At 39.6% G+C, this 17,868-nt stretch overlaps 1 protein-coding gene across 1 annotated transcript in view; it reads left to right on the top strand.

The window, feature by feature from the left end:
* slc8a4a (solute carrier family 8 member 4a) overlaps positions 1-11,923 on the top strand; it is a 28,114-nt gene extending 16,191 nt beyond the window's left edge. Inside the window, exons 6-9 of the mRNA XM_026182187.2 lie at positions 377-495; positions 4,883-4,982; positions 6,372-6,644; positions 10,113-11,923. Of these exons, the coding sequence (XP_026037972.1) occupies positions 377-495; positions 4,883-4,982; positions 6,372-6,644; positions 10,113-10,492 (872 nt within the window). The 3' untranslated portion in view covers positions 10,493-11,923. The remainder of the gene's footprint in view (positions 1-376; positions 496-4,882; positions 4,983-6,371; positions 6,645-10,112) is intronic.
* Positions 11,924-17,868: the final 5,945 nt, after the last annotated feature.

Genomic DNA, 17,868 nt, shown 5'->3' with positions numbered 1-17,868 from the left:
ATGAATGCAGAAAGAATATATCCCTGAAGTAAATTACTAAGTAGAGAATTCAAAACATAAATAACAGAATACATATTCACATAATCCACTATTATAAATAAAACCACTGACATAAATAAACCTAAATCCTCTATTCCAAGTACTTTTTATGCTCTTGATTAAATTTTGAGTATCAATATGCAGACTGCCGTGTTTTATTTATTTCAATACGTGTCTCCCCAACATCTCTCGCGTTGGGTTTACCAATTATGATTGGCTGATCTGTCACTCAGAGTCACTGTAATGGACCGTAGCACACACAGAGGACTGACTTTCATTATCATCCAAGCACCATGTAGGAAATCCTGGATGATAGTTTATTCTTGTGCTGCCCTAGGTGACACTAATGACAACAAGACAGCAGTGGGTCCGGAGGACGTGTCAAAGATGGGCTGCCCATGTCTGGGAGAGCACACCAGGCTGGAGGTGGTCATTGAGGAGTCTTATGAATTCAAGGTAACACAAAATCAGCAGCTTCGTAACTCAGAGCCGACATGGACTGACTTTACAACATTAACCTGGAAAAATGCAGCAATTTCACTAATGTCACAGTATTTTGGGTTAATATATATTTTACTTTTGATGTGTGATAAATTATGCAACTCATTAATCTTCCAGTAGATGTGTTCACGCATCATTCAGCTTGAATAGTCAGAGTTAAAGAATTTGTATCATTTGCCATAATGCAGAATTTATAGCAGTACTCCATCTGTTTTGTATTGATAAGTTGGGTCTTTTACAAGAGACAATAAATGGTAAATGAACCGGTACTTAAATAGCACCTTTCTACTCGGTTTGAGCACTCAGAGCACTTTTTATTACAAGTTTTATTCACCCAGTTCCACACATATTCATACAACACTTTCATCTAAGCACTTTATCTAACGTCCACAGACACACTCACATGCCGATGGATGTGTTGAGAGCAACTCAGGGTTTAGTATCTTGCTGAAGGATACTTTGACATTTGGACTGGATGAGCAGTGGATCGATCTCAACTCGGGAAAAAGTACAAATTTTTAAAAAAGAAAGAAACTTCAGTTACCTTAACACAACATGATATTAGGCCCAAGTGGCAACCTCAGAAGCTGGACAAGGAAGCAAGCCAAAAACGTAGTGGAAAAAAAATGCTGCTAATTCTGAAAACAAGCTCATTTCCAGAAACTCTCTTTAGAACAGAATTAAACAAATTTGCAGCCCGGTAAGAAAAGGCACTGGGATTGCTACTGCTAATTTTGGTATTCATGAAAAATGTGCTGAGGATGACTATTTATTTAATTCACTTTAAGTTATATCCAGACTTTAAGTTATGTTTTATTAGAGGCACGGTGTCTTCTGTGACGGGTAGGTGCTGACACATAGGAAAAGTCACTGAACTCTGCCTGTGAGCTAAATTTGTGGTGCCAGTGCCATTTGGAGCTGAAAATCTGATTGATGAGAGAGTGGTGTGCTAACGTACTAGCTAACGCTAGCAACCTTGGTTAGCAAGTAGCATCCATAGATTATATGGCAGCAACAAAATGACCTGCTGATTATTTGTCCTGCTAATAAAATACTAATACGTCACTCACCAAATCTGGAGTTCTTGGATGAGCTGTAATAAACAACAGACCATATTCTTTATCACATAGTTGTACACAAACATCAATATCGGCACAACTGTCAATCAACAAATGTTTGTGCTCCGCTGTAAGCCCTGCAGGTAGAATAATGCTCTTTTTACCTTGAAGGTCGAAGCTAGGCATGGCTAGCCGAATGCATTTCAGTAGTAGTCAAAAAAGCAGGTGCTTCCTAACACAGAGAGAAGATTCATCCATCAATAGACTCTGTTCATGAATAGAGCCTAATCAGTGCTTATCTAGTGAGTCATAAATGCACAACAGTAGTGGTATAGATTACATGTTCCATCATTTACTACTATTTAGTAAGTAAGTACTGCCTATTTACAAGATGCCATGTTGGTGTTTTGAAACCACAAGTGGTGAGGAAGGGGCATATCTGACTAGGGTTGCCAACTCCCTGAAAAATAAATAAGGGACACCTCGTGGCCAGTTCACCCTTCCCAGTGTGGTGAATTTTGTAGCTCTTTTTTTTTGTGTGAAATTATTTTTTAACCATTTGACTTGAATTTGATTTAAGCAGATGCATATTCTTTGTGATATGACCATATGGGAAACAAATGATCATTTAGGCATTTGTTTTTAGCTCAAAATGACAACATTAACACAGTAAAACAGGTCTCTTTCTTAAACAGAAGCCTGTCATGCTTAACTTTTGAGAATATAAGTAAATCTTTCTTTAAAAGAACTCTGTCCTGCTTAACTTAAAATTATATAAATTAATAGAAAACAATAGAACGAAAAATATTCTTGTAACAGTGCACATATAGTGCATTTAGTACAATTGGCTTCAGCTGAGGTATTATTTCAGCTTTTCTAATGCTAATCAGCTGCTCCTGTTTGTAAACCGGCTTGTTCCCATGATTACGCATCTTAACTCATCATCATTATTAATCTATGTATTACTTTTATGTATTAGTCATCTATTTGTTGTAATCATCTATCCTTGCAGTTGTTTATTACACAAAATAAATTATATTATCACACTTCTGGCCACATAGCGCTGATATTCACTGCACATGCCCATATTAACCTTAACCAGAGGGTTTAGAAAAAACAAACCAGTGTTTACATACCATATCTGCTTCTGCCGTGGCCTGGTGGACAAAAAATTGGTTAAGGGTTCCCCGAGCTTTCACGCCCCTCATGTTCTTCATGTGCCCACCACTAGAAGCATGCCTATGGAAAAAGTGCGCCGGCACACAGTGCAGTGCGCTTTAAAGGTGTTATCGTGCATTTTCCCAGCCAGGTGTTTTCCTTTTCCCATTCCTCCCTGTACTTTTGCAGCCTTTTTTTTCTTACTCTGAGCAACAAACATTGCTGCTCTAATGCTGGGCTTACACTGTGCGATTTTTGGCCCATTTTGAGACGATTTTTGAGTCGTGCGACCGATTTGGTGATCGGCCCGATTTTGGCCTTCATCGTGCATCGTGTAGTATACGTGGGGTAACGAGAAGCGATTAACACCTCACGACCAGCTCCCGATCATCAATCGCTCGTGAGGGTGTCACCACAGCCGCTCACACTGCTCACGTGCAAACACGTAAACGTCGGTGAAAAAGACGGAGCAGCACGGCTGTGCAGCGTGTGATCTGGACACAAGCGATGGAGGCACAACTTGTAGAACTTTGGAAAGCTCATCCGAGCCTTTTCGATGTGGCATCACAAAATTATCACGACCACAACAACCGTGAAAATAGTTGGATTTACATTGCTGCTCAATCACAGCTGCCTGATCAATGTTTTTCATTAGCAGTTTAGCAAAGTTGATGGTGGTGGGGTGTCTGTGTGAGTGTAAGACGGAGAGAGAGAGAGCGAGCGACAGATTTTCTGTTATAACCTTCATGTTATGGAGGCACAGTGTGAGCTCTCAGGTCGCATCAGAGCATCGGGCGGTATAGTGTGAGACCCTGCATTGTGACCCACCAACTTCTAACCCCTGCGAGTCAATCGTGCAGTTTGAGCAGGAGCTGAATAACGTGACTGAAAAAATCGCAGTGTCTGCCCAGCTTTAGGTGTACTGTCGTCCGAGACTTGCACCGCAGTGTCGGCGTTTGTTTCCTTGTTGGCCATGCTTGTTGTTGTGGATCTGTTGTCTTCCGGTAATCTGAATTGTCATACTCGAATTGTCATAAGTGTGCTGTCAGCTCATTGGTCACAAAGCAGGAGAGGGGCTGGGAATTATGTTTTCAAACAAAGCGTTAATTCCATAAACATTTATAGACTACTTTTGATTCTCACTGTATTACGGGACAAAGTGCGTCCCTTATTAGCTCAATACGGGACGTGTACTTTTGTTTCTAAATACGAGACCATTCCGTTTTTTAAAGGACGGTTGGCAAACCTATATCTGACTGCGCCTTCACATGCTCATTAGCTAACAGCTATGAGCTGTATACAAGTGGCTAATCACTTTTTTTCAGTCCTGGAAAAGAAGTCTGTGTTAGCATTTTGTTTTTGTTTTTTTCATTACGGGAAATAATATTATGGTTCTAGGAACCTGTGGCTGTGCAATACACCTGTACAGCTAATAAATGTGTCATGCTAACAAAGCTAGCTAGCATCGGGTCTCCACTTTAAGGTCACCTCTGGCAAATATAATTAAATAAATAAAGAATGTGACCTGTCCACTCAACTTAAGGCTTTAAAACAATAATCCAAAAAAACAATGACTGACATGTAGTGATGGCATTTTATTTTTGTGATCATGAAATAAATAACCCCCTGTTTGATGTGTAGTCTCCAGTCACAATCTGAGCTAACCCTTATCAGATAACTATGACATCATCGCCATTATACTTGTGCTGGAGCTACACAGATACCACAGATTCATACTGCAATCCTCTGCGCAAGTAAACTGATCCTTCAGCTTAAAATGGGTGGTGCAGCACTCTGAGACAATTTAGGAACATTTAAGCTGTAACATGATACTGCAGTGATATTAACAGCTGCAGTTTTATGAGTTGGCTTGTGTTTCTTCACTGCTTTAAAGCAGCTTTATGCTCGCACACTCCCTTGCACACTCCCTTTCTCCTGGGGGCTACTGGGATTTTGTGCTCGCATCTGTTTTGGTGACTCACCATTGCTTCACACTGGGAGGACAGAAGCTGGTAATTGTATCTTGATTCACCACATCAGTGTCCCCAGTGTCATACAGCACTAAGATTGTACTGAGTATGTTATTCAGTGTGTGTTAATGCACCTTTCTTCTGCTTTCCTTGCAGAGCACAGTGGACAAGCTGATCAAGAAAACGAACCTGGCTCTTGTTGTAGGGAGCAGCAGCTGGAGAGAGCAGTTTGTTAGTGCCGTCACTGTCAGTGCAGGTAAGTCGCGGTGTCCTGAAATGTCTCATCTGTTCATCCCTCTGAAGGCAGTCCTGAAGAAGATTGAGCCTGCAGGCTGGATCCGGTCCACCCGGTCCGCCTGTTGTGCAGCGCTCACTTAGATATGTCTTTAAAATAAAATTTAAAATGCTCCGTTTAAGATTGCATAAAGAAAAAAACATCCCCAGTTTAACGGAAAGGGTTGAAAGAGCGTACAAAAACAAATGCTATTTTAATTCATTTTTGATCATTCTGAGCTTATTTGCTTCATCCATTTAAATCCAGACAGTTTATTAAAAATGCATGATGAGGCTCATCATAAAAACTAAAAGGGCCGGCTCTTCCTCAACAATTAATGGTTCTGAAGAATTTATGACGATGTTTGTGGTATGGTGAATCTTTTTTGGGGGGTCTTTCCAAAGCTGTCTGTGAACCTTTTAGATCTGCACTAGTGCACAAATCATTGGGCTAAAAGCTCACTTAGACTCCCGTGATGTGTCATTTGGTTAACGTACTCTTTTCTTTATTTTCTCTCTCTTGCTGGATGGAGAAACTCAGATTTGCATTTGTAATGTGCATATTTAAGATAGAAAGTACACTTCCAGCATGTCTCTGATTTGAAAAGGATTGCTCAAAGATGCTGAAGGTTTTACTGATCTAAAATATGAAGATGAATATGATGACAAATTGGCACAAAATTTCTGAAAAGTCAGGATTTTTTAGTGCTCATTCACTTCCACAGTTTGGGTCTGAGCTGTATTATGAAAAATATGATGATATTATAAATTATAATGTAATCTCCTGCCCTCAGCGATGGCTGTCACTGGAATGGTAGCTCTACTAATTGCTGTGCTTTGGTCGCACGATGACACATTTGTTTTTAAATGGTGTGACACTAACTACGAGCCCCCCGCATGTGTGTAGTGCACTGAATTGTGACAACTGCGATGACTGCTGTATTGAAGCCACTGTATTCCTGTCCTCCTGTGGTGTATTTGTTGCACGTCTTTCTTATCTAAGCACAACTGGTCCAAATCCCATTTGGCTTTAACAATGATTTCTTGGCTGTAGATAACAGGAGCAGTATAGAGCAGTCACAGAATGACTATGATAACAACGTGAATGGCCACATACCACAAAAGCAGCCATTGTCCAAACAATATCCACATTCACAGTTTCATCCAACAGCAGTGCATATTAAATCTTCTCTCCATTTTACAGTATCTGTAGAACATTTCCCAAAACTGCCAGTGTCTGAACAAACACAGTAACTGAAACTAAAATTATATCAATTTCATGGTGGCTTTACGGTGCTCTGTAAAGCCAAACAGTGGTCTAAATGAAGGTTGTGTTTCGCAGGCTTTCATGCATCTTTTCTGTCTTTGGTAGGTGACGACGATGAGGAGGAGAGCGGGGAGGAACGCTTGCCGTCCTGCTTTGATTACATTATGCACTTCCTGACAGTTTTCTGGAAGGTCCTCTTTGCTTTCGTCCCACCGACTGAATACTGGAACGGCTGGGCCTGCTTCTTTGTCTCTATTTCCCTCATTGGCGTTCTGACAGCTGTGACCGGGGACCTGGCCTCACATTTCGGCTGCACAGTCGGTCTCAAAGACTCGGTCACCGCAGTGGTGTTTGTGGCCCTCGGCACTTCTGTTCCAGGTGGGCATCTGTGCTTGTCGTTCAGTCCTACCAGCGGCCTTGTCCTGTGTCTCCTCTGGGCTTTTCCCCTGTGGCAGAAGCAGCTGCTTGCGTAACCTTTTCCCCCACCTGTGCTGTCAGAGGGATTCTCTCCAAAGCTCATGTCTTGGATATTAACAAGTTGTAAACAGAAAAAAAAACCTTGTTTCGCTTGTTAGTTTCGCCCTAATTATAGTCCCATTTTGCTATTTCCTAAACACTAACACTGAACACAAAAAATGACTATGAAAATTAGGTTTTGGTTTAATAAACAAGGGTTGCCAACTCTCACGCTTTGAGACTCCTTCTTATCCTCTCATGCTTCCCTAAAAAATCCCGTGCCAAATAAGAGAAAGCCATGAAGCCCCCCTTTTTGAAAAAGTCACCATTAATGAATGTAAACTAGGTCTTAATATAAGAGTCAAATTCTCGTGTTTTCAGTTGTTCAATGATCCCTGAACTTGACTTCAGTAATTAGCCAGCTTAAAAATAATTATTCTTGACAGTCAGAAAACAACATTGTGCTTTTTTACACTGCAGACAAGTGATCTGTCACATACAGAGTCACAGTTTATTAGCTACACATATATTATTTGATACATAACGGCATTTCTCTTGAGTCCTGAACTCCTTGACAGCTGGGGGCCCATTTTTATTTTACTGTGAGTAAAAGTCAGATCTGTTTACGAGCCAAACAATGTTTCATCAATGAGAGAAAGTTTTCTATTTTGCAGTTTCACAGTAGGCTATTGGCTGTATTCCCATAACCACATATAGGATGTGGTCCTTCTAATCATTAATGCAGGGCCACAAGACTACAACAGCCTAATAACAATTAACGTACACACAGAGCACCATGGGTGGCTATTGTTTTATGAGAACAATATTACACAAAAACTGTGTTATTTTCAGCTTTAAATAACTGAGTTTCACAAAAATCTGGGTTGATTCTGTTCATCTGGACGCAGCATTTTCAGTGGGAGAAACGTTTCGTCACTCATCCAAGTGACTTCTTCAGTCTCAGCTGACTGCAGGTTTCCCCAGCTTTATAAACAGTACATCGCACAATGACTGAAATTAGCCCACTGGACAAGGGGCTGTGAGGTTGCTAATCATTAATATGCAAATTGTCATGACCACTGATCAACAAACAGTGTTGGGAAGGTTACTTTTAAAATATTTTCCACTACAGATTACAGGATACATGGCCCAAAATGTAGTTTGTAATGAATTCCGTTAAGTTATTCAATGTGAGTAACGTATTCTGAATACTTTGGATTACCTAATATATTGTCTTGCTTTTTACAACTACATGAATGTAATATTGCTGTGTGATTTATTACTGAAGGCTACTCGCCACCGAGCTAACATTGTTAGCTAGCATTAGCTGAGGTTAGACTTGATGGATAGCATTAACAACCTGCTGGCTGCAAATAATCATGTGCAGTTCTGAAAGCAATACCAACTAGATTTTAAAATCTTAATATAAAATGAGTAACAGTAGGGTGGACATTAGGTAAGGCTGCAGTTTTTGCAGTGATCTCGTGTAGAAAACTATTTCTGTATCAGTAATATGTTTTCTTTCTGTCTGCTTTCAGAACTGCACGTGATTATTTGCAGCTAGCAGGTTGTAATGCAGCCTTCATTAATAGTAATAAATCACACAGCAATAGTACATCAAAGATACTGAAGTGGCACATAGCCCAGGTAGCTACCACAACTAATTTCGACGAATTTCCAAGTAAGAAATGAATTCTTGCCCGTGCACCGCTGGCTCTGTTGTGCTGGCTTTCGGTCCATTGTGTAACTGACGCCCCACCAACATTAACAGGACGCTTAGATAAAGCCTCTTATTGCGTGTGCTGTTTGGGTTTTCGGCAATGTGTGGAATTATGAACATTAGACCAAAATTAGACCATTGATCAAAGCCCACTGATCAATGGCCAGGAGTACCATTCACAGAGAGTTGGGGAATGGCTGCAATCACGGCATTTTAAGATGGTGAAAGATGTACCCTTAGCCCCCCCCCCCCCCCCCCCCCTTCAATTCAGAGATGGTCTTTCCTTTTTTCACGTAAATGGCCTCCTTGACTCCGCGCTCAAACTAGCGTTCCTCCCTGTCCAGGATATGTACATCCTCATCATTAAAAGAGTGTCCACTGGCCTCTAGGTGTAAATAGACTGCGGAGTCCTGGCTTGACGAGGTTGTGCCATCCACTTCCCCAGAGGTTGTTTGCCATGTATAAATCATGGCAATCCTCCAGGTACTTAACAGAGTACACTACACTACTCTGCTTGTGTCAGGGGACCCAATCCTTGAGGTGGACCAGTTTTTGGCGCAACATGTTTAAAAGCCAAGGAGATGTGGTGTTTAGAAAAAATGTGTCTCAACCCTTTGGGATTTACTTACCTGGATGATTGAGCATGCATCAAGACAATAACTGTTTACGACAATTTTGAAACACAACTAACATCACTTTAAATGTAAGTGTTGTTTTTAATACTTGAATGAAAACCCTTTTTAGTCAACGACTGGAAACATGGACATCACCTAATCCTGTGTTTCTTCCTTTGCATTATTCTGGCAGGCCTTTACTCCAGCCATCTCCAGCTGCTGCTTGTTTTTGAGTCTCTCTTTTTGAGGGAGTTTGTATCAGTAGTGATTCAAATGACTATCTTAATACAATGTTAATTTTATTATCTATTTATATTTATATATTTATATTTATATCTGAGTATGATTTTTGTTTTCTTTGACAACCCTTTTTTCCAGGAAAGCCTAATCAGACTTTCATGTTTTTAAGTGTAACCAGAGGTTTGCACCTTGTTATTCTTGTCTTTGTATTTCCATTCCAAAAAGCATGTCTTGATTGTAGATTCATAAAATAATCCAGTTTTATACCTCCTATTGAGTGTTCTTGACAGAATCGATGAAACCAACCAAGAAATAACTTCTGCAATCATACACTTTAGTCTTCTGTAGTCTTTTGGGATGTGTGGTATTGCTGAGCTGAACAGTCCATTTATTCGTTGTAACCATGATCTAGTTTGTTGATTTGGCCACTCTTACAGCTTAGGCTGTGTTCCTAAGTTTTTCCTTTGAACTTTCAGCCTAATCATGGCCTCGTTGCACTTGCACGGACACTTTGGACTTACATGCTAAGAGTTCCAGTCACAACTACTAAATCAACTCCAGATCTTTAATGGCTTAATTTGGTAAATATGCCTCATCTGGCCATGAAATTACTTGTAAGTCAATTATTTTTGAGCCTTTGAAATTGGGAAACTATATACAGTATAATAATGGCGGTACTTCCTAAATTAAGGCTTGAATTTCCTTAAATACATGTAGTGCTTATTGTACAGTCCCTGGTGTTTGTGGCACCTGTACTCAGTCTGTGCACATTACTGATTACTTATATATATTTGCCTATTTCTCTCTCTTTTACAGACACTTTTGCAAGTAAGGTGGCTGCCATCCAGGATCAATATGCTGACGCCTCTATTGGAAATGTGACGGGCAGCAATGCGGTCAACGTGTTCTTAGGCATCGGAGTGGCGTGGACCATTGCAGCAGTTTACTGGTACACCAAAGGCAAGGTGTTCAAAGTGAACCCGGGGTCCCTGGCCTTCTCTGTCACCCTCTTCACCATCATGGCGCTGGTGTGCGTGCTGGTGCTGCTCTACCGCCGACGTCCCACCGTGTCTGGAGGAGAGCTCGGTGGCCCACGGACAGCCAAGCTTCTCACCTTCTTCCTCTTCCTCTCTCTCTGGTTCATCTACATCCTGTTGTCCTCCTTGGAGGCGTACTGCCACGTGCCTGGCTTCTGAGACAGAGGGAAAGGCACAGACACAAGCCCTTTCCTTGTTTTTACAATTTACTGAACGTGTTTTCTCTCCGTTTTTGTCTATTTTCACAAAGGTTTATAACTATTTGTATCATTAGTTATTATTAATACGGCACAGTATCTGACTGACTCTGATTCTTTGGACTTTGGTACTTTGCTCCCACCTATGCTGTGAAGGATAGCTTTAGCCACTGAAAATGAAGCTCTCTTGACTTTATTCCTTTTTTGAAATATTATATCACATGACACATTTATCTAATCATTTCTATCACCATAAATTATATTCTGCCACTTGATGCATACAGACAGCTTTTGGCATTGGATCCTTTCTCTCTCTGTTTGTAGATGTTAAGAAAGCACAAGATTGAAGAAAACGTCTAGAAGAATTCTCCTTTTTGGCCTTTGTTATATAGCGGAAACTTAAAGATGGTGCATGGGACGGCATTACATAGTACTTGGCATTTACATTAAGTGGAAGACAGAAGTGACCAGTAAAACATATTTGTGAGATGATATTTATTACTTAGTCTGTACAATTATTCATTGTATATCATGTAAAAGATGAACATTGTGCGTGAGAGTGTTGTGAAAGGTGTGCTTAGTTTTGCACGTTATCAGATAACAACAGTTTCTTAGTAATATATTTTAAAGTACCGTATGTAATATTTTGACATGGGTGTTGATGTGTTGATGTGTTTGTGTACATGTGAATCACAGCTGTATCATACTCTATTCACTGCCTGGTGCACTGTCATGTTTGACATAGCCAAGATTTTTTTGGAAAAATAGCCTTTTTTTTAAGCCAACCTGGAGCAGAGTGCCTGCTTTTAATTGTACAAATACTTTAAGCACATTTATGATTTTTGTGTATGCGTGTGTGTAGGTGGTGAGTGTGTGCTCCTTTGCACTCCAGCACAAATTGTCAAAAAGCATGGCACTGTCTCCATTTTGACTCCACAAAATGGTACGGGGTGGTTTGTTGGTAACAGAAGAGAAACAGAATTTGAATATGGATATTAAAAGGACTGCAGTTTTCTTATCTGTCATGCTGACACTGTGAACATTATTCAACAATATCTCTTTTAGGAAAAGCACAGCAGAGAGCAAACGGGCTCTTTTAAATGAGAGTGGAGTACACTGTATCATATCGCAATCACCAAACAAGTCCATCATTTGACATGGAAAATGTGCTAAAAGAGAAGACATGTACAGTGTGTCCCGAGAGTGTCTCCTTGTGTTGCACCGCAGTTGATACTGAAATCTGTTTTTTATTTAACCTAGAATCTGTAGAGCCATATTTATTGTAACACTATAATAGTAGAGGTATTTATATGATCGATTTTAGTTTTATTGATATGCACGTTTAATGTATAAAAAAAGTGGAAATAAATGTTGCTCATTTATTATGCCGTTAGACGCCTTGTCATCTTAATTTAACTTTTTGAACGATGGTTTAGATTATACAAACCAGGTCGTCAATGACTCTCACAAACTACTCTTAATAAAGTTAAAAGTACAGTCAGCTAGAGACTAGCCAAAGAGTTAGCATGCTAAAGTAAAGGCATTCATGTGCTGTGGAGAGAAATTTTAATTCATGTCTGTACAGTCAGGCTCCAATTATGAGGGATGACACCTGTGTTTTATCATCGGAGAAGTGGAGTCTATCACCATTTAAAGCAAAAATGCAAATAAGAAAGACAAGACAGCTAGCATCTGGAAAAAATAATCATTCCTGACTTCTAGCTTCATCTCCTGAACTAAAGTGAGGGCTTTAAAACATGAAACCATGCACAAACATGCTTATTTATTCCTGATATTGTCAACAGATTAAACATATAACCATCCTTTCTCTGGACAGCTGACAACAAGAACAAACCAAACAACAACAAATGGTTATAAGCTAACATGATGCCAGCTAATGTTAGGTTCCTAAAAATCACGCTTTGAATCTGATAAACAGTATAATTATATTCTTACATTGTATGACAGTTTATTCACTAAGTGTCCAAGTCCAACAATGTTTGGTGTTTTACTGTGTTTTACAATGTTTTACTGATGCCAACTAACAGCAGCTAACAGCGGCATAAACAACAGTGTTTACCAACAGAAAAGCACAGAATATCTTCAACTCACCTTAGTGTGGTTGTTATTGGTCAGTTTCATTGACTCATCAACTCATATTGAAACTTTTTTTTCCAGATTTTTGCAGCTTCCTCCAGAGTAAATACATGTGGACACCCAGCATATTGAGAAGCTACACTCACTACAGATGAATTGTTTGTCCTACAGAGGCCGCCAACAGAACTCAGTTGACAGCAATCTACAATTGACTAAAATATGGTAGTGAGATTTTACACACTATAACTTTAAGACATTACCTTTAGACAATGAGCGTAGATGTATTCAGAACTTTCCAGTTAGCATCAATTTTAAAAAGGCCCCTGCATGTTTTTCATATGTGCTAAACTACATGTCGGGACACAGTCTGCAAGTACATGACTGGCCTGTTTGGCATTGTTGACGTCCTACTGTGCATGTCTAACTACTTTTTCACTGCAATTCCTGAATTTATCAATGAGAGAATAACTATTATAGCCTCAGTATAACAGTAAAAATCAAAGCATCAATATAAAGACTCACAAATGTCGGCAGATTCCTGGAAGGTGGCAAATAAATATGAGAGAATGTAGTGTCTGACAGGTTAGGCGCATTTTAAAAGTGATTTAGGTTTCATCATGTTGATAATTGCCTGATAAATAGCAGCAGCAAAAACAGAAAATCATTTCAAAGAGAGGAAAAATGGAGAATAATTTCATCATTTTCCCTCGCTGCAGCATATGCTGTGTCTTAATAACTGTTTTTTTATTGCAGGCAGAAGAATGTACTAATTGCAAACACATTAACTGGGAAACGAGCCCCTGCTGAGGTAAAAGGAGAATATTATCATTTCTTGTAGGCGCATACATTCCACTTTTCACACTTTTGTGACTGTAAAATGTGAGTGCTAGTGCTCTGCTTTATAACTCAAAGGAATGAATTTTTCATTTTCTGGCAAAATTCATTCCTTTGAATTATAGAAAAGGAGTCCCACGCTCTGTCAACTCTCTGGCACGTTCTGCATTGAAGGTCCAAGGTGCCGTACATGTTGAAGGGCTGCGGTCTGAAACAGTTTTGAATGGGAATGCTTGGGAGCTGACGAGACATGCAGAACATCACGTTCTTTTGATCCCCCCTCCCCAGGTTGTTCACCAGGATCAGCCCTGCAATAGCACTGAGAGCAATTTCGAAAGAAGACCTAAAACAGGAATGTCAGGAGGAGAATGTTGCAGAATGGCATTCATTTGATTTATATTGGATGGGTCTAGCATTATTGAATAGAAAATGAGTGACTGACTTAATATGCATACATACATACATACATACATACATACGCTTGATGCTAAAAGCTTGCTGGATATGTGCTAGCTGTCTAAATAAGCAGGTACAGGAAAAGGTTTTTAAAAAGTGTGCAGTAGTAGCAGCAGCACGGAATTAAAGACGTGGATATATGAACATAGCGAAGCATTCAGTAGCTAAAGAGACAGATGTTTCCCCCAGGAGTTTGAGGAGCTTAAACCCAGGAATAACAGGACACCAGGTGGCAAATAACATGAAAGTAATGGTGCTAATAATTTTCTGTCCTCTGGTTGTGTGAGTAGGAAGCTGTTTGCTAACAAGTTCAAACAAATTCAATGGGAGACAGTGTCTGTGTTACAACTACCCTGTGGTCAAAAAATAAGTTTTGGAAACTAAGGCGTCCACATTTTAATTTCCTTGGACAGCGGTTCTTAGCTTATGTGTCCAACAATCATCCATTCTGCTTATCCAATTCTTGTTCCCCGCTGTCATTGGGCGAGAGGCAGGGTACACCATGGACAGGTTGCTTTGTTGCAGGGCTAACACAGAGAAACAGACAGTCATTCAAGCCTACAAAGAATTTAAAATGGCCAGTGAACCTAACCACACTAACTGCATGTCTTTGGACTGTGGGAAGAACATGGAAACTCCACACAGAAAAGCTCCGGTTTGATGGTGGATTCAGACCCAGGACTTTCTTCCCGTGAGGCAACAGAACTAACCACCACACCACTGTACTGCTCTCCTCAAACACTCCCAATAGTTAAAAAAAAAAAAATTTTAATTCCTCATATCACCCCCTCTAGTTTATTCCTGCACTTTCCATACCTTAAGGCTGTCCCGTTGTCAACAAATGAAGTGAACGACGACTCTCAGACCCTTTTATCCCTTTAAAGCCTGAACCCTGAATTAATTGCCAGAAAATTCAAATCTTTTGAAAATGGAATGTTTATTGAATCTTCTGACATTTTTTTCAAAAAGACACCGAAATATAAATTGGCAGATATGAGTTTAATTTGTATCATATTTGCTACATCTCGCTTTTTTGGGCAATTTATTGCTTAAAAATGCTATGCAATTTATTTCGATTTTACAGGAGGGAAACACTCTGATGATATAAGCCTCAAAAACTCACACAAAGTGTGTCAAATACATACATGGCCCATTAGGGGCTTATTTTAACCCTTTCATATAAATTTTAGCTACTTCAAGTATATTTTGCAGCAAGCAACGTGAAGCAGTGTGTGCTTTATTACTCTGCAGTTTGGGTTTTTTTGATGATCCTTTTTTATTACATTTCTATGTTTTGACAAAATTGAGAAAATTTCCTGTCTTTAAACGAAGAACGTGGGAGAAGATCAGACTCTTGGTCCCTCAAGTTCCTTTGACTGTGCAGAAAGTAAAAAATGCAAAATAAATAGTCCCGAACTGACGACAGCTAGACGCATTTTTTTATGCTGTCAAGGTAGCGTCACAAAGCACTGTCCCGTTTCTATTCACACCATTTTGAACCTGTATAAACCCAAATTCTTAAACACTGCTGCTAAAAACACAAATTTTATAGCAGTCTTTGGAGGGTTTGGTGCGTAAGCCTTTCGGTGGACTGGGCCGAGACACACCTTATTAAAAGAACAGTTTGCCATTTTTGCTTTCTGGCCAAGACTTTAACAAGAACAGGTAGGAAGATTTTGTTTCCTCTGGATGGAGCGAAACCCACATATTTCCAGTGTCTGTGCTAAACTAAGCCAACGAGCTGCCGGCAGGAACTAATTATGCCATCAATCTTCACATCAGACTCTCAGTAAGAGCGTATAAACATGATCAACTTTTTCCTTCAAGGTTAAGACAAGATCCTGATGGTTTCATCATCAACAAATTCACAAAGAAACTCCGCACAGCCAGATACATTTCCTCCTAACAGGTACTGCAGGTGGAACTGAAACCTCCTGCGCTATTTTATTGTTATACCTTACGGGGCTTCCTGCAGCGTTTAGTTGACACATTAGAAATAGACACATTATCTAATTTACATTGCACCTGCAAAACTTGATAATTCACATTATAAGATTTACTCATCATTATATAACCACATGCAGCAAGGGGGGAAAAAAGATCACCCTCACTCATCCAGTAGGATGTAAACTATTGTGTGGCCCATGCTGTTACAGTGATAGCCCTGAATGGGCCTGAATTAAGTCAGCTATGTGAAGCGACTCTAGTGCTGGCAGGGTGAGATCAATCTCTCAGCAATTAGTATCATTTTGGAGAAGCACAGACCGATTGTGTTTTGGGAATCACTGCAGAAATGCACAGCACGAGTGAAGATAACATCAGACAGACAGTGTAATGCTTTTGTATTGCTCCAGTGATAATTCTGCTGCAGAAGTGTCAATACAGAGATTAGGTTGAGGTGGGCCAATCAACCCTCAGGGTTTTTATTTTTTACTCCAAGGCTTCAAAGAAGCACAGGAAGACAAGTGTGTGTTGATTAGGATACAGTTTGTGGCAAATACATGTTTGGCAAAACTAATAGCTGAAAATTATAGTAAATGTGATGCTATGTGTAAACAAACAACATAGGTCAAGTGTGTCATAGCTACAGGCTGTTCTACTCCCAGATATGTTAAAAACAAGAGTAATAGGAGCCGGTGGACCCAGATCCCAGCCAAAGTGAGAAACACGTAAAAGTCAGTTCATTTTAAAGAGTGAGTGCCGCTTCCGCAACATCTAAATGTCTCCATTTTCAGTGTGTCTCAGCAGCCTAAACTGCTTAAAATGTTAAAATTAGCTTGTGGCTACATTCTACTTCATGATTTCACACAAAGAGAAGATCATTTCCTAATCAGCACGACACGCATGTCAATCATCTCCCTTCCTCCCGAAGAAAGAAATCTGGCTTCCCTCTGTTCAAGCTGAGATCAAAAATATCATACTGACATAGCTAATGGTGTGTGAGCGGGAGTGCAGATTTAAATTTTTATTTTTACGATACTTCAAATCAAACCAGAGAAAAACAACCAATCATGCATATTTGACAGACTTTATAAGTTTTTAATGAAATGCATAATGGGTGATAATGTAATTTGTCAGTTAGCTATTGGACTGGATTAATGTTTTCTTTTTATTTATTCGTTTGTTGCTGATCAGATCAAATGTAACTATCAAATCTAATTTATTTATATTACATACTCAGCATGAGGCTGAGGCATGAGAAAACAAAGTGAGCCTCTATTGGTTGATACAAAAAGGTACAAAATTAACAAAGGTGATGAAAAAAGCAAGACTGTAACAATATTGTAATTTGATTGGGGATGACAAACGGGGGAGTGAGGAGACATGGGTATGAGCAATCAGTAAATCAGGAAAAGGCAGATGGGGAAGTAAAACTAATTCAGGACAGAAAAGAAAATCAGGACATAACAACCTGAATACTAACACTAACAAGAATATGATACAAAGGGATCAATGCATAAGCGCAAGAGGAGACAGAGGGAGGCACAAATAGAAACAATGGGGAGACTGCTACAAATAATAACACTAATAAACGAGATGTGAACCAGAGTACAAGATATCACAAAAACTGAACTCATCACTAGTAAAAAAAAAACTAAAAAGAGACTCAGAGATATCACAAAACGAAAGGCCGCTAAACGGGTAAATAATCACACTCACCAGAACTATAAAAGCACAAAATGTTAGAGATCAAACAGAAATGAAAGAGAAACCCAAGCTAACAAGAACAGAAGTGAGGCCACACAGAACACATTAACAGAGATGAAGAATCTTTAAACCCCAACTCCCATGACCCAAACCCTGCACCATGACAGATAGGAAACAGTGTGCAAGAAAAAAGCAAAGGACAGACAGAAGGTTGTGGAAAAGGTGAATATTTACATTTTGTCTGAACTTAAAAGGTCCTCGTTATTGCAGATATGTGAAGTGCTTTCACTGTACTTTCTCTGA

The sequence above is a fragment of the Astatotilapia calliptera genome, chromosome 10, assembly GCF_964374335.1.
Source record: "Astatotilapia calliptera chromosome 10, fAstCal68.1, whole genome shotgun sequence".
Classification (NCBI taxonomy): Eukaryota; Metazoa; Chordata; class Actinopteri; order Cichliformes; family Cichlidae; genus Astatotilapia; species Astatotilapia calliptera.
This window is presented reverse-complemented; position numbering and strand designations above follow the sequence as displayed.